Source organism: Bos javanicus, chromosome 18 (genome assembly GCF_032452875.1).
Source record: "Bos javanicus breed banteng chromosome 18, ARS-OSU_banteng_1.0, whole genome shotgun sequence".
Taxonomy (NCBI): Eukaryota; Metazoa; Chordata; class Mammalia; order Artiodactyla; family Bovidae; genus Bos; species Bos javanicus.
In genome coordinates, this window is record NC_083885.1 from 58,329,066 (window position 1) to 58,353,202 (window position 24,137).

Genomic DNA, 24,137 nt, shown 5'->3' on the forward strand with positions numbered 1-24,137 from the left:
TTGCCAGCAAGAGGAACGACTGCCTCCCAAACCAAAACCTGCAGATAGTTCTCGTTGCCCCGTCAATGACGTCATGCATTCCTAGCGACGCAGGCGCAGAAGAACTCGGAGGCGAGCTGGCTTAGCCACCTCCCAATCTTGCTCCTCATTGGCTAGAAGCAACTGCTTGTCTAGGCCGATGTTAGCGGCGACGTAGGCGGGCCCAATCTTGGTCGCTAAGATACCACGTACTTCCGTTTCCTCCTCCCCCTCTCCTAGGCTCCGGCAAACTTAATCTCGTCCCTTCGGCCAATGGCAAATGGGCGGTAGGCGGGACCTTATTTGTTCGGACCAAAGAAACGCAGGCTAAGCCCGGAGTATCGCAGCCAATGAATGTGGGGTAGCCCCTGTAAAGTGGCTCGGGCGTCCCCACGCCTTTCTTTCCTCCTCCCAGCCCAACCCCTCCCCATCCCGGTTTTAGCACGGCGCTGGCCGCAGTCTTGACAGGAACGGGACGGGCCCAAGATGGCGGCGGCCGATGGCGACGACTCGCTCTACCCCATCGCGGTGCTCATAGACGAGCTCCGCAACGAGGATGTTCAGGTCCGGAAGCAACGGGGACTTGAGGAAGAAGGGAAAGGGGACCTGGGGGCACGGGCGTCCCTCGCGGACAAGGTTCAGTGTTCGCTGGGAGTGGCGGAAGGGGCGGCGGCCAATCAGCATTCCGTTTTCATATGTTAGGGTCCCCGGACTCGATGAGACGGTGCCCGGGATTGGTTGTCGGTCCAGCGGAGGGCGGGAGCGAAAGCGAGCTTGGAGGGTCCTGGGCCTGCGAAGTGCGCGCGGGCCCCGGGCCTACGAGGCCGCGGCTCTGGAGAGAGTCGACCGATTGGGTGGGGGAGAGGCGAAGGAACGGCTCGGTGATTGGCGGCAGCAGCCCTTGAATGGCGCCTCGGGGATGCGGTGGGCGCGTGACTTGCTCCGAGTGGGGGAGGGGCCGCCTGATTGGTGGGGGGTCCGGGTAGTTTTCACCCTTCACGGTTTCAGCGGCTAAGGCTCTGCGCTGTGGGGTAAACTTCCCAAATGGAGACTGAGACGTGAAGACTGACTATACAATTCCTGCCCTCCACTCTCTCCAGTTTTGGTGTAGACCCCCGAAGGGGAGAGGGGCGAAAAGCTCACTCCCAAAGTGGGAACTGGCCAAATTCAGGTACGAATTACGAGGTGGAAACTCGCCCCCCTTCCAGGATCCTCCCGTTGAGTGGAGGGTGGGCAGTGTACTAAACAGACTAACATTTCTAATGTGTGGGAGCGGGAGGTTCAGGTATCTGAGCACAGCAGGCGAAGTGTTGAGAAGAGGTAGGGTTCTAGGGTTTGCCTGTCCCAGCCCTGCCTCTCACCCGAGTGACCTTGGGCCGATTACTTCACCAATCTGGGCCTTTGTTTTCCATAAACTGTGGTCTAATAATAGTCCTGGTCTCAATGGGAGTTTGTAAAGGGGCTGAACGAGTTAATAATACGAGTCATATAGAACGGCGCCCGGTCTGTTGTAAGGGCCCAGTAAATGTTAGCTGTAATTGTGGGGAGTGGTGATTGAAGCGTTTCGATCCTCTCTTTGGGCCTCAGTTTCCCCATTGATAAAATTGTGCGGGTTACACTGGCCCAGCCTCTGTAGTTTGGGCTCTTATGACCGTAGTTCGGGAGTCAGAACAGCAAGGCCAGCTGCCCAGTGAATGTCGAAGCGGTGGCAGATGAGGATTAATCCAGAGCTAGATCAAGTGAGGCCTGTGGACCAGCAAGGCAAAGACTTTGGTGAGGTGGAGGAGCCAGTGCCAGGCTTTGCATAGAGGATGACATGCTCTGAGTTTTTGCTGTCGAATAGGGCCCAGGCAGGAGCAGAGAGACCTTTCTGGATGCCACTGCAGAGCAGCACCAGCATTGGCAGGATTGGGGGTATCTTGAAAAGGAGAGTTGTTGGGGTTTGCTGGTGGTTTGGATGCGGTGTGGTGAGTGATGGAGGAGTCAAGATGACTGAGGTTTGAATGCCAGCACTACCGGTGTGCTCCCTGTGTGCCCTGGACCAGTCAGTGCCTTGCGTGTTCTGGGTCCAGATTCCTCATCTGTAAGGAATAATGATGAGTGAGGAAGCAGCATCTGCCTGGTTGGGAGGTTGCAGTGGAATTGGCCCCTTAAGAAGGCATTCAGTGATGACCTCATTCAGTTGTCATAGCAGTTTATGGTTTTATATTTGAAAAGTGAGGTTCAAAGAAATTGCTTCCTTAGCCAGTGAGAAGCAGTGACTGGGTTGCATTGTCTCGGGTTGTTTGGGGCCCCACGTTTCTTAAAATGTGGTCCACTGGTGGAGAGACCAGGTTTCTGTGTTACTTATACTGTCTGCTTCAGTTTTCTCATCTATGAAGTGGGAATAGGGAATTCCCTGGCGGTCCAGTGTCTGGAACTTGGCACTTTCACTGTATTGGGCTCAGAGTTCAGTCTGTGGTTGGGGAACTAGGGTCCCGCAAGCTGTGCAGTGGAGCCCCCCCCTCCTCCGCCCCAAAAGTAATACTTAGCATTTCATAGGGATGTTTCAAGGATTAAATAGGTTAGTACAAGGAAAATGCTTAGAACAGTGCGTGACATGTTTTAGGTTTTCATTAAATTTAGTCTGCCGCTTGTGGTAAGATGAGGGCTTCATCTCTCAAAGGTGAGATGCTTCAGGAATTTAAAAACTATTCTCTTAATGGTTACTATAGAGCAGTGGGTCTTAACAGGTTGTCACGACTGGTGGGAGGAGTGCCGCAAGCAGTAGCTAGGTATGCTACCCAACATCCTGCACTGCCCAGGCCCTCCCTTCACAAGGGATGGTCCAGCCCCAGAGGTCAGTGGTGCCGAGGCTAAGAAACCCTGCTGTATGCTAGCCTGCTAAGTGCTTTGTGTGTGTTTGTTGAGTCCTCACAAAAGAAATCTGAGATAGGTGCTGGGTTTTTTTCCAGTAAATGATTTTTGATTGTCAAATCTGAATCCACAGAGAAAATAGTACCAAATCCAGATTCAGCAGTTTTTAAAAAAAATTTTATCATATTTTTTCACCTGTTTCTCATCCTCTCCCACACACACTTTTTTTTTTTTTTTTTTGCTGAAGTATTTTAAAAATAAATCCCATGCCCCAGATACTGTCTCCTACACACTTCATTATGCACCTCTAAAACCATGGACTTTTTTAAATTTGGCTGTGTGGCACAGCATGTGGGATCTTTGTTCCCCAACAAGGGATCAGACTAGTGCCCCCTGCATTGGAAGCATGGAGTCTTAACCCCTGGACAACCAGGGAAGTCCTAAAACAATGGGCATTTTAATAACCACAGTGACATTATCATACATCAGTTCAGTTCAGTCACTCAGTCGTGTCCGACTCTGCGACCCCATGGATTGCAGCAGGCCTCCCTGTCCATCACCAACTCCTGGAGTTTAGTCAAGCTCGACATTGAGTCAGTGATGACATTCAACCATCTCATCTTCTGTCATCCCCTTCTGCCTTCAGTCTTTCCCAGCATCAGGGGCTTTTCAAATGAGTCAGTTCTTCACATCAGGTGGCCAAAGTATTGGAGTTTCAGCTTCAGCATCAGTCCTTCCAATGAATACTCAGGATTGATCTCCTTTAGGATTGACTGGTTTGATCTCCTTGCAGTCCAAAGGACTCTCAAGAGTCTTCTTCCAACACCACAGTTGAAAAGCATCATACATGACAAAGTTTTTACAGTGATCTTTGATGTCATCTAACAATAAATTCATACACATAAATCAGATTTTCCTGATTGTTCCAGAAGTGTCCTTTTACAATTGGCTCCTTTAAATCAGATTCTGAATCTTCATTCTGAATGTTTGGTCATTGTCACACAACCCAATAAATACTGAAATAGGACTTTGCCAACAGCATTGGGTTTCAGGGCAGCACTTTGCACCACCAAGCTGGGCCCTGTGGAGACAGAGTAGGCCCGGAGGTGACACAGAGGTGGCAGTGCCATGGGTGGAGGCAGACCAGGGTTTCAAGTCCTGGTCTGGCAACTTGATGAGTTACTCAACCCTTCTGGGCCTTGATTTTCTTGTTAAGTGAGAAAAAGGGTGGGAGACACACCCGGCAGGGTGTGCTGTGAGGATTAAATGAGATAAACTGTGTAAAGACAGCAGGTTCTTGCATGGTCTAAGACATTTTGGGTGCCCACACCTTAGAAATATGACGTCCCAGACTCTGGTTTCTTTTCTGGAGCACATAGAGAACATGGGTGTTTGAAGCAGAACTCAGGAATCAGGTTGCTCTGAGAGTTTAGTTGGTGTAGGGTGGTGGTGAAGGATGTGGGTTCAAGATCCAGGCTCTGCCGTGCCGTCTCTGGATGACCTGCGTTTTTAAAGACTTGAAAAATATTTATGCTTGCTGTTTTTGACCCAGCCCTGTACTCGGTTCGGGAATCACCAGCTGGTAACAGTCATGCCCCTTCCTCATCCCAGAGACAAATCACCTTCCAAATGGGGGAGCAGGCACCACCGTAATTATAAGGCCAGGTAAACTGCTAGGAAAGGACTCGTTTGTGCTGCGGTTTCCAAGGAGGTGGGGAGATTACTTTTTTCCTTTCTATTTCAGGTGAACTATTTGTTCCCTGCTCAAGAAATAAAAATACATGAGAAATAATGATAAGAATAATGGTTAACACTTGGCTTCATGCCAGGCTCTGTGTCTTCTTTATTTGATTATCCCAGCAATCCTGTGAGACAGGCATTGTTGTGATAACCATCTTACAGTGAGGAAACTGAAGTTCTGAGGTAGCAGGGATTTACCTGGGGACCTTAGCCAATTGGTAAAGCCAGAGTGCATACTTGTTCATTCTTTACTTTAAAAAAGAAAATCAGATGCTCCAGAAATAGAGATTGTGGTCCTCATTTCACTCTGGTGATGCAGAACTTTTCACCCCCATCTGCCTGCACACACCCACACACATTATGTTCATTTAAAAACATGATTCTTCTTGGAATGAGGTGGAAGGATGTTAGGATTTTATAGACGTTGAAGAGGCACTTGCGTCACTCCCTGGGCGTTTCCAGGGCTGAGGCTTGTTAAAGCAGCCACCTTGCAGCGCCTGCCACCCCGCTCATTCCCAGCCACCGGCTCTACCAGACTGTAACAGTTTGGAGCATATTCCCCCAGGTTCTTTCCTTCTCTGCCTGTAGAAATAGATGTGTAGCCTAGATTTAAAAAAATTAATCCAGCATTTATTGGGCTCTTCTTGTTTGCCAGGCTGTGCCCTGGGATTTGGAGGCACAGAGTGCAGAAGACAGAATCCCTGCCCTTGTGAAGCCCACCTTCTGGGGGGAAGGAGAAACAGTGAACAGAGAAGTACAGTTGACCCTTGAACAGCACAGGTTTGAACTGTGTGGGTCCACTTACGTGCAGATTATTTCAGTAGTGAATACCGTGGTACTACGTGGTCTGCTGCTGGTTGAACCCACAGATGTGAAACTGAGATGCGGAGGGCCCACTGTAAGTTAGACTCAGGTTTTCAGGTGAGCGGATTGCGGGCGCCCCAACCCCGTGTTGCTCAAGGATCCGCTGCCTGTGTTGGAAATGATGAGAGTTAAGATGTGTAGTGATGCGGCCGTGCCGGTGTACCCGGGGCAGGCACTGGTGAGGAGCCCTGGTGTGTCTTGTGGGAAGCTGAGGAAACAGCATGTCAGCAAGGAAGAAGATCTGACCGTAATGTTTGTGTTTTAGTAGCTGTTGAGGGAGCTACTGTGACAGGAACCCAGGGAGCAAAGAGAGGGAATGGGAAGTGAGGACGAACCTGTACACAGGAGCCAGTCCTGTTGGGCCTCGTAGTCCACAGGAGAGCCTTCGGGTGTCACTCAGCGTGAAGCGAAGACATTCTACATGTGGGACCGTACTCCATGTGGTCATATTGGGGAAGCTCTGTGGATTGAACGTGACATGGATTTTAAAAAGTGGTAGCGTTTCTGTGTGGATGTAGTGGTGAGAAGGGAGTTTTTATTTATGATGTCTCGTGTAGTAGGCTGAGGGCTGCTGGGGACACAAGCAGCCCTGGCTCACGGTGATACGTGTGGTCGTGGAACCATGGGTGTGAGCAGAGAGGTTCTGCTCATCCTCCCACCGCTCATCAAAGAGGAAAATCTTCCTGGACGTTCCTTGGCCGGCTTGTCCTTATGTCTTTCTGTCCAAAAAGAACTCAGTCACTGACTGGGGTAGTTAGGATTAAGGTTGGCTGTAGTAGTGTCACTCAGTCGTGTCTGACTCTTTGCGACCCCATGGACCGTAGCCCGCCAGGCTTCTCTGTCCATAGGATTCTCCAGGCAAGCATAGTGGAGTGGGTAGCCATTCCCTTCTCTAGGGAATCTTCCTGACCCAGGGATTGAACCTGGGTCTCCCACATCGTAGGCAGATTCTTTACCATTTGAGCCACCAGGGAAGCCAAGGTTGGCTGTAAATAATAGGAAGACTCTGAATAAATGATACTTAAATGACTCACATCAATAAGTCTGGTGGTAGTTCAAGCAGGTGTGACACTGTAGGTGTTGTGGAGTCCCAGGCTCTTACACGTTGTTCTGTTGTCTTCCATCCCGCCCTCCCCAGTCCCAGGTTACCTCAAGACCCCAAGATGGTTGCTGAAGCCCCAGCTATCATAGGCCCATTCCAGACAGGGAAGGAAGGATGAAGAATGTGACCCCCATCTCCCCATAAGAGCACTTCTAGAAGTCACACACACCGTTCCCACTTGGATTTCACTGGCCAGACATTAGTCTCATGGTCACATCCAAATGCAAAAGTGATTTAAAAATATCTTTGCAGGGACTCACATGCATAGATGGAAACCAGAGGTCCTAGGCGGCAGTATAGCCCAGTGCAGGAGCTCTTAACCTGGGGTCCGTCTGGCATTCAGGGCATGTCCATGACTTTGGGTGAGGAAGATAACATCAGGGAGCGCCTGTGTGCTTCCCACTCAGATTTCACTGGCAGTTCACGTTCACCGTATTTAGTTGTTTATATGTTTCTGTAGGTCTGTCTCTATATACATTTAATCTTTGGCTAAAAAGAAGATGCAGGGCCTGTGATGTTTAATCTGGAGACCCTCTTGCTGCCAGGCCGGTGAGTGGACCAGTTCAAGCCCAGGTGGTCCAAAGACCCAGTGACACTGTATGAAAAGTGGGGTGTTTTTCTGAGGAGAGGCCACCATGGCATTTCTTCAGGCTGTCATCATTGTGGTTGCCAGAGAGAGTCTTAGCGCCTTCAGCCGGAGGGGGTGCAGGGTCCCAGGCACGTTCCGCCCTCTTTAGAGCCGCACGGCCCGGGGAAGAGCAGGCCGAGGGAACCCTTGCTGCTCCCTCTTCACCATACTCCCTTCTTTCTGCTCCTCCTCTGGGGAGGAGTCCGCTTGTGCTTGGGCTGGCGAGGCTGACGGGCCTACCCAGCACTGGGGTGTCGCCTTGCCCTCTCCGCACAGGAGCTCACGGCTGCAGCCCCGCTGTCAGGCTGAAGACACAGAAGGCCAGGCCACCCGAGCAGCTGGGGTTGGGTCCTGGCCCACTCAGAGCTCATTCAGACAGCTGTCTGCGCCCCCGAGCCTACCTCCATGCTGGTGGAAAGGTGGCATTGGTTGTGTTCCCTGGGATGAGGGCATCAGATGAGGTCCTGACACTAACATTCTGAGCCTGAGGCCTGCCTTGTGTTAGCAGAGGGTGCGATTTCAGGGGTGGCCACGACAAAGCGCCGCAACTTAGGTGGCTGCAAACAACAGAAAGGGTTCTCTCTCAGCGCTCTGGAGGCCAGAGGTCCGAGGTCAGGTGTTAGCTGCATTGGTTCGGGAGGTTCAAGAAGTCCGAGATCATGGTGTTAGCTGTATTGGTGCTTTCAGGAGGTTCAAGTTTGAGATCACGGTGTTAGCTGTATTGGTTCTTTCGGGAGGTTCAAGAAGTCAGAGATCACGGTGTTAGCTGTATTGGTTCTTTTGGGAGGCTCAAGAAGTCCGAGATCACGGTGTTAGCTGTATCGGTTCTTTCGGGAGGTTCAAGAAGTCCGAGATCACGGTGTTAGCTGTATTGGTTCTTTCGGGAGGTTGAAGAAGTCCGAGATCACGGTGTTAGCTGTATTGGTTCTTCCGGGAGGTTGAAGAAGTCTGAGATCATTGTGTTAACTGTATTGGTTCTTTCAGGAGGCTCCGTGCCTCTCCCCAGCTTCAAGGGGCTGCCAGCCATTCTTGACAAATTCCTTGGCTTGTGGACACAGCCCCAGCTCCCTCTGTTGTCTTCACACGGCCTTCCCTCTGTGTCTCTTCGTCTTCTCTCCTGTCTCTTGTAAGTCACTGCCGTTGGATTTCGGGCTCCTGTCTTTCCTTTCCTCTCACAGCCCTCCCACACTTAGCACTTCTGACACCAGATGGCTTTCCCCCTTCCTGATCAAGCAGTTCTTGGCAACACCTGCTGGATGTCCTACAATTGGCATTAAAGCAGGCCCCCTCCATGGATTTGATTATTTGCTGGAACAGCTCACAGGACGTGAGGAAACACTTGCATTTACCAGTTTGTTATATAATAAAGGATGCAATAAAGAGTCTAGATGAACAGCCATGTGAAGAGATGCAGAGGGCGAGGTCAAGGGAACTTTTGTCCCCTGAAGTTGGGGTGCATCACCCTCACGGTATGTAGGGGTGCACCCCAAGCCCCATACTCTGAGGTTTCTTACAGAGGCTTTATCACATGGACGTGACTGATGATCCGGTCAGTGCCCCTCTTGGGGGAATGGGGCTTGGGGCTGGAAGTTCCCAGCTTCTGAGCATGGCTTGCTCTCTCTGGTGACCAGCCCCATCCAGGAGCCCAGCCAGAGTCACCTCATTAGAACAAGAGACATTCCCATCACCCAGGAAATTCCAAGGAATTTGGGGGCTCAGTATCAGGAACCAGAATTGAAAATCAAACATCAGAACAAGAGATACTCCTTGTGTTCCTGTCTCTTAGAAAGCTTCAGGGGTTTAGGAGCCAGGAATTAGGGGTAGACACATACTTTTCTAATGTTTCATGGCACCACCACCACCCCCTGCCCCAAATTCAGGACGATCTCGAGGTGCTTACTTAGTTACATTTGCGTATTTCACATTTACCACTACTGAGGGTTAGGACTGGGACGTATCTTTTTGCAATCACTGTTCAACCCAGCGTACTAGTGGAATTACTACTGCTACTGCTAGTCATGTTTTTACAGCAGTGTCATTATAATATTGTTTGTTCTGTTATCACCACTGTAAACCACCATCTACCATCTAACCCATCACTGGGTTACAATCCCCGCTTCATGCCGCAGAGCTCTGTGACCCTTAGAAGGGACTTTGACTCCCTGAGCCTGTTTGCTGTCCTGGGGTAGGGCCTGTAACCCTCTGCCCTCAGCTTGTCGTGAGAGCTAAATGAGACATGCAAGTGAGTACTCTGCCTGGGACTGGGCCCAGCACAGTAGGCTGGGAACGTAGCTGCTGCTGCTGTTAAGAGCACAAGGTGGAGTGTGTTAGTGGTATTGAGCCAAAGAGTGGGCACAAGTGGGAGGGTGGGGAACTTGGGCATGCAGGCACAGTGTCAGACAGAGTGATCCTGGAAAGTGCTAAAGGGGGTGTTGGCTCAGTGAGACCCATCAGGTACTGTTGCTGAGGCTGCCGCTGTAATTTAACAGCTCAAGGTCACACAGTCACTTGGGAGGCTTGCGTTACTCAGCACCCACACGTGCTTAGCGAGGCTTCCAGCGGCCGACTGGGTCCAACACTATCACCTTAAGTGTGGGCTTGCTAATGTTCTCCCTTCCTTTTCTTCTTCCCCTCATTAGCTTCGCCTCAACAGCATCAAGAAGCTCTCCACCATTGCCTTGGCCCTCGGGGTCGAAAGGACCCGCAGTGAGCTTCTGCCCTTCCTTACAGGTACAGTGGAGTCCTGGGGCCCACCTGGGGAGTGGGGAGTGGAGTGGGGGCTTCTGGGGGTGGTTCCTGCCAGATAGGAGAGAAACCTCTCCGTGAGTTTAACAGATTGTTCGTAAGTGCGGTGTGCTGGGCGCTGGGGGCTGGTGCAGGGACTAATGGAAGGGGGTCTGAAGGCAGATGGAGGCTGGTTTGAATTACAGCCCCAGTTAGAAGCTGGTGACTTTAGGCAAATTACTTAACTTCTCTGTTCCATAGAGTTTTTATGTATGAAACAGGCATGGTCATCATGCGCTATAGCGTTGATGTGAGCATTAAACAATAATAATAGTAATAATAGCTAATACTTACTGTAAACTGACAATATGCCAGATAGTGTTCTAAACCCTTTCTTGTGAGAATTAAGTTTGTTCACATAGAGCTCGTGCTCTATGCCACCATCGTTGTCAAGATTATCTCACAGTAACTTAAGGCAGGTAAGACTACCGCCCTCATTTTATAGATGAGGAAACTGAAGTATGGAGAGATGAAGTGACTTAATTGGTCGTGTAGTTAGGAAGTGACTCAGGATATCTATCAAGTCACGCTGGCTCTGAACTTGACAGTATTGGTGGTCTCTCTTCCCTAGCATCGCACACCTAATCACTCATTCCCGCCGCCCGCCCAGGTAGAGGGTGGCTGCCAGGTTGAGGAAGCGGACTGGAGCATGCTTGTTCCCCAGGGTGAGTCAGCTGTGGGGCGGGACTGTAACCCAGTCTGTCTTGTCCCGCAGACACCATCTACGATGAGGACGAGGTCCTCCTGGCCCTGGCGGAGCAGCTGGGCACCTTCACCACTCTGGTCGGAGGCCCCGAGTACGTGCACTGCCTGCTGGTGAGTTTGGAAGCCGGGAGGGCCCCTGCCGGCCCCTGGGGCGTCAGAACCAGGATCCTCGCAGGGAGGGGAGAGTGTAGGCCAGGCTGGGGTCATCTTCTCTGAACCTTGATGATTCACTTTAACCCAGCAGGTCAGCAGGCTTTTACTATATTTGAACGAAAACGCACCTGTCTTCCTCACTGTTGACTGGGCGTGTCTGAGCAGCGCCAGGCCTCACCTGGCCCTCTGCGTGTGAGGTTTTCAGTTGGGAGTCAGGCTCCACTTACTTGCTGGGTGACTTGTAAGTCACCTGACTTCTCTGTGCTGTCCTTTCCTCATCTGTAGAAAGGGAGTCCTTAGAACTTACATTGAGGACCACCTCAAGAAGCCTTAGTGCAGTACTTGGCATGTAGTAAGCACTCAGAGATGTCAGCTCCATTGTCATCCTGTCCACGCTTTGAGGTAGAGACAGTCACACCATCTATGGCCGTACCACTCTGGACTCGCCCGATCTCATCTGATCTTGGAAGCTAAGCAAGAGTTGGTCCTGGTTAGTACTTGGATGGGAAGACAGTCACACTGCTAGTGAGTGGCAGGCTGGGATTCCAGGCTTGTCCCCGTGACTTTTCCTGAGTTCCTGTCCATGTGACCCTGTGTTGGGTGATGGCGAAGGTCAGAGATGGTCAGATGCTGAGAGTAACTGCTGTTTGGGAGAAGGGAAGGGAGGAGGCGCTCCAGTCCTGTGGCCTGGGTTGAAAGAACCTTGGAGGTTGCTCAGTTTTCACTGTTTCTCAGAACCGCCATTTCCACCTGTGATTCTGTCTTTCGTGATCCCTAAAGATATGTCTTCATATTTTGGTATCTGCACTTGATGGTGTTTTGTAGTTAGTCTGCAGGCTTTCTTTTAGTGGTATATGTATCATTGCCACATTTTTAATGAGACTGTAAAAAATTTGTTCTTGATTTTTTTATTTTTTATCACGGTGAGTTAGTAATAGTTACCATTATTAATCGCACCTTTATTAGTAATAATGGTGGTAAATAGTTACCATTATTAAGAAGTAGTTACCGTTTTCACCACTCTTTTTCCATGACATTAAGTACATGCACACTGTGGTGCAGCCATTGCTACTGTTCATCTCCAGAACTTTCTCATCTTCCCCAAAGAAACTGTGTTCATCAAGCAGTAACTCCCCAAGCTCCTCACCCCAGCCCCCAGCAACCACCATTCCACTTTCTGTCTCTGAGTCTGCCTGCAGACATACCTCAGAAATTGTGGGTTTAGTTCCAAACTACCATAATAAAGAAAGTGAATGTCACAATAAAATGAGTCACATGAATTTTTTTGTTCCCTAGTACATATAAAAGTTATGATTACACTTTACTGTTGTCTATTAAATGTGCAGGAACATTCTGTCAAAAAAAAAGATACCTATCTTAGTTAAAAAATACTTTCTCACCAAAAAACACTAACCATCATCTAAGCCTTCAGCAAGTTGTAGTCTTTTTGTAGTAGTAACATCAAAGGTCACTGATCGCAGATCATCATAATAAATACATTAATAATGAAAATGTTTGAAATATTTTGAGAATTGTTGAAATGTGACACAGACTCAAAGTGAGCAAATGCTATTGGAAAAGTTGATGTTGATGGACTTGGTGGGTGCAAGGTTGCCACACACCTTCAGTTTGTAAAACGCGGCACCTCACGTAAGGAAGCATACATTATGCAGTCTTCTGCGAAAGGCTTATTGCATTTAGTATAACGTCTTCAAGGAGTTCATCCACGTTGAAGCTTGTGTCAAATGAGATTTCTTTTTCACATGTGAGGGCCTGGCCCTTTTGGCTGCTTTTGGAAACCCCGAGATTTGCTTTCCCCGGCCATGTCCTCCCGTGACAGTTGGTGGAGCTGGAAGCTGGAAGCAGCTCTGCTCCCTGGATTGGACACTCTTCAGCCAGTCTCTGCCCCTGCTGTCCCCTCCTGTCACCTTTGCCCGTTGCTGCAGTCAGTCACCTGCCTGGGTCCTGGAAACATCTCCATTTATGATTTCTTTCTGCTTTCTGTCCCTGTCAGGCCAGGTTGGACTTCAGACCACAAGCCTCCACCCACATGTTTATTTGAACAGATTAGGATAAAAATTGAGTCTCCCTTCTTTAAGTCAGTAATTCCTGCATTCCTGCTCTGTGCTAGGAGGTCTGCTGGGCTCCAGGTGACCCCATGGTCAGCCGGTCACACGTCCCTAAAGGAACACGATCACTCCAGGCCTCGCAGTAACAAGAGTCTCGAGCCCCAGGTTCTCCAGTATTGTGAGATCCTTGTGTGGTTGCCTGTCAGAAACCACAACTCTGCCTTTCAGCCCTTTGGAGGTTCTGGAGCCAGCTGGCCTGGTTTAGATCCTGGCTTGTCACTGTTCCATCTCGGGCAAGTTGCTTAGCCTGGCTGTGCCTCAGTTTCTTGTTAGTTTAGAATGGAGACAGTAACAGGACGTGCTTCACAGGACTCGTGAGTTAGAACCAGCACCGCTGGAGCTGTGGCCCTGCTAAGAACATGCAGTAAATAGACCCTGCTGTCAACATCAGTGATTATTACTGCACTTGGAGATGCCAGGGACAGCTGTGGCCCTCTCAGAAGGTGACATGTACAGCTTGGGGGTTTGTACACCCCACTGAAGCGCCTTCAAGGACCTGTGCGTGAGGTTCTCTGTTGTGGTTCTTCAGGGAGGAGACACTGGGTGTGCGTGGGCCTCTGGTGATCAGGGAAAGCCTGTCAGAGGAGCTGAGTCCCTGCAGGGGGGCAGCCGGGAGCTCGGGGGGGCTGGGGAGGAGCTGTGTGCTGATCTGTTCTGCCCCACAGCCGCCCCTGGAGTCGCTGGCCACGGTGGAGGAGACGGTGGTGCGGGATAAGGCAGTGGAGTCCCTGCGGGCCATCTCGCATGAGCATTCCCCCTCCGACCTCGAGGCCCACTTTGTGCCCCTGGTGAAGCGGCTGGCGGGCGGCGACTGGTTCACCTCCCGCACCTCAGCCTGCGGCCTCTTCTCCGTCTGCTACCCCCGCGTGTCCAGTGCCGTCAAGGCGGAGCTTCGACAGTGAGTCCCCCGGCCTCTGGGCCCTGGCGAGACCCCTCCTCCCGCTTCTGCTTGGTCCCCTTCTCTCAAGCCTCAGGCTCTGTTAGGCCCATCCAGCACCAGGAAGCCCCTGAGCTCTGCCAGCCCTCAGAGAGCAGGTGTCTGGACATGGCCGGGTGTCAGTCCAGGCACTGCCTCCTGCTCATTTAGGAAATGAAGACAATGATGGTTCTTCCTCCTGTTGGTTATTTAAAAGAATTACTGTGTATAAAACGCTTAGGACAGACTCTGGTACATGGCAGGCACCCAGCCAGTGATGTGTGGTGCAGTCGTTGGCCTGTCTTGGTGTGGCAGATGGGAGGCCGCCGCCTCCACCACCTCCCTCCCTCTTGGCTGAACCCCAGGAAGTTGCTTGCACTTGAAATTTGGCCTGTGGAAGAACCAATATTTTTAATTGGATTAAAATCTCCCATTAACATGTGTTTCCTCTCTTCCCTCTGGACTCCTGTCTTTCCACCATTGTCCTGAACTGCGGGCAGCACGCCCAGCCCCTGAGCCATCACTCCGGCCAGGACAGCGGCATGCAGCTGCTCGCAGGCGCTTAGAGGGCTGTTCTGGGCCCCTTGTGTCTCTTTAATTGGAAGCAGTTGGTGCTGGAAAGGAAACGCTCTGAGCAGCTTCAGTGCAGCGTCTTAGCTGAGCAGAGGCTTATTTATGTGGTCACAATAACAGATAGAATCAGCAGCTGTGGCTTGCTGTAGACCTGTGCGCTGAGAGACGGCTGGGTGTCTCACACACGGCGTCTGGTTTAAACCTCAGTGGCCCAGTGGGGTGGGTTCTGTTATCAGTTCCTTCGTGTAGGGCTGGGGAGACTCAGAGGCTGTCACTTGGGTCAGGATTACTCGGGCAAAGCCAGGAGCTGCAGGGCTGCCTGGGATTTCAGGGTTTCCTCCTCCTGAGCCCCCTCTACCCGCCCAGGTACTTCCGGAACCTGTGCTCAGATGATACCCCCATGGTGCGGCGGGCCGCAGCCTCCAAGCTGGGGGAGTTTGCCAAGGTGCTGGAGCTGGACAACGTCAAGAGCGAGATCATCCCCATGTTCTCCAACCTGGCCTCTGATGAGCAGGTGGGGCCGCCTGCCCGCCCCTCTGCTGCTTCTCCCTGCGGTGGACCCCGAGTCTGGGGAGGAGGCCCAGGGCTGATGGGGCTTCTGCTCCCCCTCCTTGTTCCCACCCTCTCCCCAGGACTCGGTGCGGCTGCTAGCGGTGGAGGCATGCGTGAACATCGCCCAGCTCCTGCCCCAGGAGGACCTGGAGGCCCTGGTGATGCCCACCCTGCGCCAGGCTGCTGAGGACAAGTCCTGGCGCGTCCGTTACATGGTGGCCGACAAGTTCACGGAGGTACGTGCAGGGGCTGTAGACAGCGTCTCACGGACGGGGAGACGGAGGCCTCAGGAAGGAGTGGGGCCACATGGAGCTGGGGTTTAGTGAAGCCCAGTGGGTCATCCGGGCATCGAAGCAGGAAGCTCTCCTGTCATTTGATTAGCTCACCTGTCAACCCTGGTTGGTTGATAGTGGCAGCTTGAAGTACTTCCTTGAGGTTTCTGAGGCCAACTTAAGGTTCTGTGGGGGAGAACCACAGGAGCAGAGAAGAGTAGCATGTGTGTGTTCCCAACCTACGAACCTTATCTCCTTTGATGGAGACGTCTTTCCTTGGCCGTAGGCGGCCTCCTCCCTGTATGTTACCTGTGGGTTGTGTTCTCATCTCTTCTTATAAGCGCTTTAGAAGTTTTGGCTTAGAGCTCACCTTAATGACCTTATTTTACCCTGTTACCTCTTTAAAGACCCTGTGGCCAAGTATAGTCACATTCTGAGGTACTGGGGTAGGGAGTTAGGGTGTCAGTGTATGAATTTCAGGGGATACAGTCGAGCCCCAAAACACGGCCCAAATGTTAGAATGGTCAGAGTGATGCTGTCAAGCAGGCAGAACAGATGCCATGTCTCTGAAGACAGTGCTCTTTCCATGGAGTCTCAGTGGCTCGTTGCACAGACATGTTTGTCAGGCTCCAGCTCGTGGCTGGGTGTTGGGGGTCCAGTGAATTCGGCGCGTTCCTGGCCTTCAAGGAACAGGCAGCCTGAAGGGGGAAGGTCAGCTGAGACAGGGAATGCAGTGAGACAGCATGACAGGCACAGGGCCGGCTGGTGGGCATGGAAGCGCCGAGACGAGGAGGTGCTGCAGCAGGTTCTGGAGGACGAGAGAGAGCCGGGGCAGGAACTGTGTCCCGTGTGTGCAGAGGGCCTGGGTGGTGAGAAGAGCACAGGCAAGAACGTTGGGCATGGCTCTCGGGGGAGAGGAAGCTGGAGAAGCGGGCAGCAGGCCCCTCTCCTTGCAGTCGGGAACCACCCTGCTCCCCCAGGCCCTCACGAAGCAGCTTCACAGCAGAACCTGTGCATTTTTCCTTGCCTGGTTTCCTGAGGGGTAGGGGGGACCCTAACCTGTATTGTGTTATTTTAATTGCAAGAGTAATATCAGTTCTGATAAACAGTCTTAACACGGAAATAATACAAATGAGAAAGTGACAGTGATCATACATCATTAGTCTTTTGGAATCAGGGACAGAAAACCCAACCCGAGTAACCTGAACAGTAAGGCAGTCTGCTGTTACTTTTAATGCAGACAGCAGTGCTCTGCAGTAGGTACCCTCGGGGTTTGAGGAAGCAGAGGCTCAGAGAGGTGCAGGCACTCATCCAAGGTCACACAGATGATAAGCAAGAGTAAGAACTTGACCCAGGCAGTTGGACTCCAGGGCCACGCTTGTGAGCACAGCCCTGCCCAGCTCCTCGGCACCATACACAGTTCATCACTGCACAACAGGGAAACTGAGGCTCAGAGAGGCTCTGAGACCTGGCTGAGGTCACCCGTACGGCACCTGCGTTACATCTCAGCAGTGACACTGAGGGCTGCTTTTGCCTCAGTCTTGGTGCCTGTAACTTGATTTTGTTCTCATTCACTGAAGGTGCTCGGCAAGCCCTCTCACCTCCCCCGCCCTTCCTTCCCTTCCTGCAGCTCCAGAAAGCGGTGGGGCCTGAGATCACCAAGACGGACCTGGTCCCTGCCTTCCAAAACCTGATGAAAGACTGTGAGGCCGAGGTGAGGGCCGCCGCCTCCCACAAGGTCAAAGGTTGGTGCTGGTGACCAGAAGACAGCAAGCGGGCGTGTGGGTGGTGGGCTTGGTGTCCGAGGGGCTGCAGGCAGAACGGGCACCTCGGGTCTCATCTCCCGTCACCTCCCTCTCGCTGCCCACAGAATTCTGTGAAAATCTCTCTGCTGACTGTCGGGAGAATGTGATCATGACCCAGATCTTGCCCTGCATCAAGGTAACAGGGAGTTTGGTGGGAGGAGTAGAGCATGCCTGAACCTTCTGGAACGAAGGTGGAGATAGGGCGTGAGGGGCAGCCTGGTGCAGACTGAGTTCCCAGCCTCCTCGGACCAGGCGGTGTTGGGTTTAGAGCAGTCAGGAAGCCTGAGGGCAGGCGTAATCTGAGGCTTGGGGCTGAGCGTGATCGGGGAGTGCTTCCTCCTCAGAGCTCACAGCATCTCCTCATCCACAGAGCTTTGAGTTTGGGGCAGAGGGCCCCCGGGGGGCAGGGGTTGTTGAACTCCAGGCACGCCAAATGTGTAAGGAAGACACTCCAGTTCCCCTCGTGCACTCAGGCTGGATCGAGAGGACAAAAGCAGGCAGTGTCTCAGGGTTCGTAGGACTTGAGTCTCTGCAACCACTGACCCCATGGCTCCCGTCCTCCTCCCTCCCAGGAGCTGGTGTCTGACGCCAACCAGCACGTCAAGTCGGCGCTGGCCTCCGTCATCATGGGCCTCTCCCCGATCCTGGGCAAAGACAGCACCATCGAGCACCTCCTGCCCCTCTTCCTGGCCCAGCTGAAGGACGAGGTGTGGGCGCCGTGGGGCTCTGCACACTGGCGGTGGTGGGCGGGGCAGCTGCTCCCTGGGGTCGCTGGCACCTGCGGCAAATGCCCGGGTCGCCAGGGAGTTGAGTGTCTGTGGGCCTGGGGGGCTGCCCGGTAGCTCATTCGCTTATTTGGCATTTGTTTCATGTGCCTTTATTCTGTACTAGTCTTTTTCCTGGGCATTAGGGATACTGAGAAAAAAAAGGAACAAGACCCTTTTGATCCTCCAGGACCTTCAGAGACTGGCAGTGGAGAGGGACAGATGGGCGGTCCCTTGACTCCCTGATCATACAGGCACTGTGACAGGTTCATGTCTATCCAAATTCAGGCTAAGGTGCCTACTAGAGACCTCAAAGTGCCATGGATTAAATAAGGTGGAGAATGGTTTCTCACAGGAATCCAGGGGTGGGGGGACCCACACTGAGGGCGTTGTCCCTGCTGACCCCAGCGCCCTGTGGGTCTGAGGTGGCTGCCCTGATGTGTTCCGTCTCAGCCGGCATGAAGGGAGAGGGCACCGACCAGCAGCAGGCCAGTCCTCTCAGACCCCAGAGAGGGTGCCCATCCTGTCTGCCGATGGCTGACCTTAGGTTACAGGTCTCCAGCCTGTGTGGAGGTCAAGTTGATGCCACATGGCCCAAGGGCCTCACCATAAGTCACATTGTTAGTATGATCTTTTTGACATGGCCCAGGGTCCTTAGATCATCTCCCAGAAGCTGGTGGGGGGCCAGTCCTCTGTTTGGAATGTGCCAAGTTTGAACAACCTAGCCCTGTCCAGTTAATAACCCTTTACTGCACACTTGATTATTTGGTTCACTGATTGATTTCAGCCCATGCCTCTTCACCCCACAGCTCCCAGAGGGAGATGCAGGAAAAACTGACTGTGGTGTCTGCCCTCCAGGAATATATGATGTTGGACAAGGAATTAAGTATATTTGTGTTCCTTTTCTTAGAGGTTGCTTCAGAGATTTTTGGAAGCAGATGGGAATATAGGTTCCCACTCTGTGCTAAGATAGAGCATTCCTATAAGCCTGCCATAGGTTGAAATGGCATAGAGTGAAGCAGCTGTTTTTTTCTTTGGTAAAAGCACAAATCCTCTTTGGGTTTCTTTTAGTGAAAGCAGGAACCCATGTAAGTCTCTCATAGTGGTGTGAGGTTAACTTTAATGGGGGCTACCTGTGTACATGTGCATGTGTGTTTGTGTGTATGTTAGTCACCCAGTCATGTTCGACTTTGCAACCCCATGGGTAGCCCACCAGTCTCCTTTGTCCATGGAATTCTCCAGGCAGGAATACCGGAGTGGGTACCATTCCCTTGTCCAGGGGATCTTCCCAACCCAGGGATCAAACCTGGGTCTCCTGCACTGCAGGCAGATTCTTTACCGTTGGAGCCACCAAGGAGGCCCATACATGCGTGTAGTGTAAGTCAGAGCCTTGCCTTGGGCTCTGTGTGCGGTGCACCTTCTCAGAACGCTCCTGTCTTCTCAGTGCCCGGAGGTGCGGCTGAACATCATCTCCAACCTGGACTGCGTGAACGAGGTGATCGGCATCCGGCAACTGTCGCAGTCCCTGCTCCCTGCCATCGTGGAGCTGGCGGAGGATGCCAAGTGGCGGGTGCGGCTGGCCATCATCGAGTATATGCCTCTGCTGGCGGGACAGCTGGTGAGAGCGCAGGCCTTGGCCAGGCCCTCTGCCCGGGGAGGTGGGTGGTTCAGTCAGATCTGGGGGCTGTGCCAGGGCCCTGGGGCCCGTGAGGGCCCAGTGGAAGGTGTGAGGGCTGTCGTGGGAGTCAAGGGGAGGGAAGGGAAGAGAGCCCCTCAGGTGAAGTGGAACAGTGCCTGGCTGTTTGCGGGGGTGGGGGCTGGTTTCCCTGGGCTTTGCCCAGATCTGCGCAGTCTCAACCCTGATTTGTTATCTCGTCTCCTGCAGGGGGTGGAGTTCTTTGATGAGAAACTCAACTCCTTGTGCATGGCCTGGCTTGTGGATCATGGTGAGCACCTCCCCAGGATCTCTGGGAGGAGTCTGGGGCTCCAGAAGGGTGTAGGGGTGGATTGTTTGGGGCAGGTGGGGGGTGGGCATCACCCCATTGCTGCCAGGTACATGGACCAGCTCCCTTGCTTTATGGATTCCCACAGGAGGTCAGGGTGGGAGGTGGATGAATCAGGTCACCCGGGGCTGCCAGGTCCAGTGGAGAGTCTGAGGACCACCTGGCAGACAGCCCGAGTTTGAATCCTACTTCCTGGCTGTCGAACTTTAAACATGTCACTTGCCACCTTTGAGCCCACACTCTATGAAACATAGGGTGCCTCATCCCAGTCTTTGAAGGCCATTGTGAGAATTGCTTATTGTTTTCACTAGGAGTGGCAAAAATAAAAGTTAGCATTTGTCTGTAACAGGCTCCATTCCACGTACTAAGTCATTCACTTGGGCAAATTCAGAGCCTCAGTCTGCCCGTCCGTGCCTTGGAGCTGTTGAGAACGTGCTACGTGAAAACAAAACCCTACCTCTAGCGCACAGCCCTCTCTTTCTCTGCGAGTTTACGGGTTCTCATGTGGCCTGGTACCTGGGGCTGCTCTGCAGGCGGGAGTGAGTGTGACTATGAGTCCCCACCTGCGTCAGTCCCTCACCTCCTGAGTCTCCCTCCCTTCTCCTCCTCCCACAGTCTATGCCATCCGCGAGGCGGCCACCAGCAACCTGAAGAAGCTGGTGGAGAAATTCGGAAAGGAGTGGGCCCATGCTACTATCATCCCCAAGGTCTTGGCCATGTCTGGGGACCCCAACTACCTGCACCGCATGACCACACTCTTCTGTATCAATGTGAGCGCCCACTGGCCCCCACCTCTCCCTGGGGGAGGGGAAGTAGACGGGAGAGGAGGAATGGAGAAGGTCCTCGGGGGAAAGCTGGCTTGGGAGTAGGGAAGTGGTGGGATCTGGGGCCATAGGGGTGAGTCCTTGGGGAACTGCAGACCGGAGCTTGGGCTCCCTGGTCAGAGTTACAGGGCCTTTGCAGGAGGGGACCTGCATGGGGGAGACGGGAAATTTGGCCGACAGAACAGTGATGGCTAGGTCTGTCTGAGCACCCCCTCCTTCCCCACAAAATGTGCGATATTTATGATACAATGGTTAAAGCACAGTTTTCTAGAATCAGACCTACTGTTTAATTCTAGCTCTGCCATATATTGACTGTGCACCTTGAGAAAATTACCTTACCGCTTAGTGCCTCAGTTTTCTCACCTGTAGAGGGTTCATACCAACAATCACAGCCCCAGACTCCTGAGGCCGTGAGATTGATCTGGTTATACAGCTTAGAACAGTGGTTCATATGTAACGTATGGTGTGTATGTAATATGTATACGTATAGTGTGTATGTAATATGTAATGTATGGTGTGTGTGATACGTAATGTATGCTGTGTGTGTGATATGTAATATGTAATGCATGCTGTGTGTGTGATACGTAACGTATGGTGTGTATGTAATATGTAATGTATGCTGTGTGTGTGATACGTAATGTATGGTGTGTGTGTGATACGTAATGTATGGTGTGTGTGTGATACGTAATGTATGCTGTGTGTGTGATTGTAATGTATGGTGTGTGTGTGATACGTAATGTATGGTGTGTGTGTGATACGTAATGTATGCTGTGTGTGTGATTGTAATGTATGGTGTGTGTGTGATACGTAATGTATGGTGTGTGTGTGATACGTAATGTATGCTGTGTGTGTGATTGTAATGTATGGTGTGTGTGTGATACGTAATGTATGGTGTGTGTGTGATACGTAATGTATGCTGTGTGTGTGATTGTAATGTATGGTGTGTGTGTGATACGTAATGTATGGTGTGTGTGTGATACGTAATGTATGCTGTGTGTGTGATTGTAATGTATGGTGTGTGTGTGATACGTAATGTATGGTGTGTGTGTGATACGTAATGTATGCTGTGTGTGTGATACGTAATGTATGGTGTGTGTGTGATACGTAATGTATGCTGTGTGTGTGATACGTAATGTATGGTGTGTGTGTGATACGTAATGTATGCTGTGTGTGTGATTGTAATGTATGCTGTGTGTGTGATATGTATGCTGTGTATGTGTGATATGTAAATGATAGATAAATAACAGTAGAAAGTGCTTGTATGTAGTCACTTAAATAAACCATAAACTTAAATAAACCACTTAAATAAACTTAAATAAAACCACTTAAATAAACCACATAACTACATATTAAAGAATGAGATTTAAAAGTTAGCATAAAATTGTTCCGGTAATCCCTTCCCTTGCATCACTCTGGAGACCACGGCACTAAGGAAGGGATCCCAGGGTCAAGGATCCAGTCCCATCCCCAGAGGATGAGGGAGACTCTGAGAAGAGGAGCTGGGATGGGACAGTGTGGGCTGGGGGTTTTCAGGGCAGGGAGACGGTGGAGTTAGGAGGGTGTTAGGGGACCTGGGAACTTGCAGAGAATCAAGGCCCTCAGGCTGGGCGAGTCTGAGCTCAGAGTCCCCCTGATGCTCAGCTAGTTTCACCCCCAAGCCTGACGGCCACTAAGTGTCCCGGTCAGAGGGAGCGAGGACTCTGGGGAGTCACCCTCTGCTGCTCCCTGGCCTGCAGGTGCTGTCTGAGGTCTGCGGGCAGGACATCACCACCAAGCACATGCTGCCCACCGTGCTGCGCATGGCCGGGGACCCTGTCGCCAACGTCCGCTTCAACGTGGCCAAGTCCCTGCAGAAGATCGGGCCCATCCTGGACAACAGGTGAGGCCTGCCCCTCCTCCACACACGATTGCATTTGTATCAACTTCAAAAATGGATCAAGGGGGACGCAGGCGATGGAAGTGAGAATGGTGGTTATTTTGGGGGAAGGGCCTTGTGATGCCTGCACCTCTGTCTGTCCAGGACACAGCTTCACCCCTTAGTTTCTCTCTGAAGGCTACCTTTGTCCCCCAAACAGCTGACTGCCACTGCAGAAGCCTTTCCCTTGGCCCTTACCTCCCTGGGACCCTGTAGGGCTGAGTCCCTCCCTCGGGCGCTCGCTTCTCCTGTTACTTGTCGGCAGTTTGATCTGCCTTCTCCCAGTCTGGGCTCCGTGTGGGTGAGAATCAGGAGGGTTGGGTTTTCCACTGTGTCCACACCTGATGGGCAGTAGGCCTCAGTAGATAATGTTACACAAATCCACGGCGTCATGTGGCCGAGGCTCAGAGGCTTGAGGTTCTGGGTTTACTGCCCCACCTTTCCACACCACCTCACCTGCCTGTACCTATTCTGGGCCCCCAAGGCCTCTGTCCTGGTTTGTGAGACTTCCAGCCTTCCAAGTACTGGTTGCTCTGGCCCCTGAGAGCTTTCATGCACCCGTGTGTTTGCATCTGTGCAGACACCGAGCAGCCCCGCCCAGCTGACCCCTCGCCTTCCCCCCTCTCTCCCCAGCACGCTGCAGAGTGAGGTCAAGCCCGTCCTCGAGAAGCTGACCCAGGACCAGGACGTGGACGTCAAGTACTTCGCCCAGGAGGCTCTGACTGGTGAGGCGTCAGGAATCTGAGACACCGGCGGGAGGGGGTGGGGGTCTGCGAGGGCAATGCTTGGCCTGGGAGCAGCCGTGGGCAGCGGGTTGGCTGCCTTCTGATTCCTGCCTCTTCCTGTTCCCCCAGTTCTGTCTCTCGCCTGATGCTGGAAGAAGAGCCACCGCCAGCCTCTGGTGTCCGCCCTCCCCCGCCAGGCTCCTCCCTGGGGGGACAGTGGGGGGCCTTTGGCTGTCACTCCCTGTGCATGGTCTGACCCCAGGTCCCTCCCCCGGCACAGTTCCTCCCTCAGCCCGGGACTCTGACTCCTCATGTCCACCCCCCACGGGGCTGGGGGCGCACAAGGTGGGACAGAGCAGAGACCCTGGGAGGAAGGGGCCACTCCCGCCCTCTGGGGGAGAGACGCGAGCATCCCAGGTCGCCGGCTCCTGCTGCTGTATGGGGACCCCTCCCCCATCTCCTCCACCTCCCTCCCTTCCTCTTGGTGGTTTTTTTGTGTCAATTGTGCCGTTTTTATTTTATTGCCTTTCCCCCCTTTTCACAGAGAAATAAAGGCCTAGAAATAGCTGGTCCTCTGGTCTAAGTCACTAGATGGAGAAGGGGGCCCAGCCTTGCGCTTCTTTCTGGTGAGGACTGACTGGACTTGCCACACCCCTGTCTGCGAGTGAGGAGGATTCCCTGGGAAGCCGATGGGAGTGCCCCTGGCCCCAGGGGCCAGCGGAGTCCTGAGGTGCACTTAGGTTTCACAGAGACTGGCTGAGTGTGTGGTGGTTATAGCAGGTGCCTTGGCGCCAGACTGCCTGCGTCCA

The 24,137-nt window shown here is 52.4% G+C and overlaps 1 protein-coding gene across 2 annotated transcripts; it reads left to right on the plus strand.

Annotated features, from left to right (window-relative positions):
* Positions 1 to 398: 398 nt before the first annotated feature.
* PPP2R1A (protein phosphatase 2 scaffold subunit Aalpha) lies at positions 399 to 23,893 on the plus strand. 2 transcript variants are annotated; one of them, XM_061386351.1, is made up of 15 exons: positions 399 to 582; positions 9,848 to 9,938; positions 10,708 to 10,808; positions 13,645 to 13,877; positions 14,835 to 14,982; positions 15,101 to 15,256; positions 16,923 to 17,037; positions 17,163 to 17,233; positions 17,670 to 17,804; positions 19,306 to 19,479; positions 19,747 to 19,807; positions 20,480 to 20,634; positions 22,425 to 22,567; positions 23,237 to 23,328; positions 23,458 to 23,893. In XM_061386351.1, the coding sequence occupies exons 1-15, from the start codon at positions 505 to 507 to the stop codon at positions 23,472 to 23,474; spliced, it is 1,770 nt and encodes a 589-aa protein (XP_061242335.1). In that variant the 5' UTR covers positions 399 to 504; the 3' UTR covers positions 23,475 to 23,893. The 2 variants fall into 2 exon arrangements, with proteins under 2 accessions (XP_061242335.1, XP_061242336.1); XM_061386352.1 differs by lacking the exon at positions 399 to 582 and adding an exon at positions 996 to 1,189.
* The last annotated feature ends 244 nt before the right edge of the window (positions 23,894 to 24,137 follow it).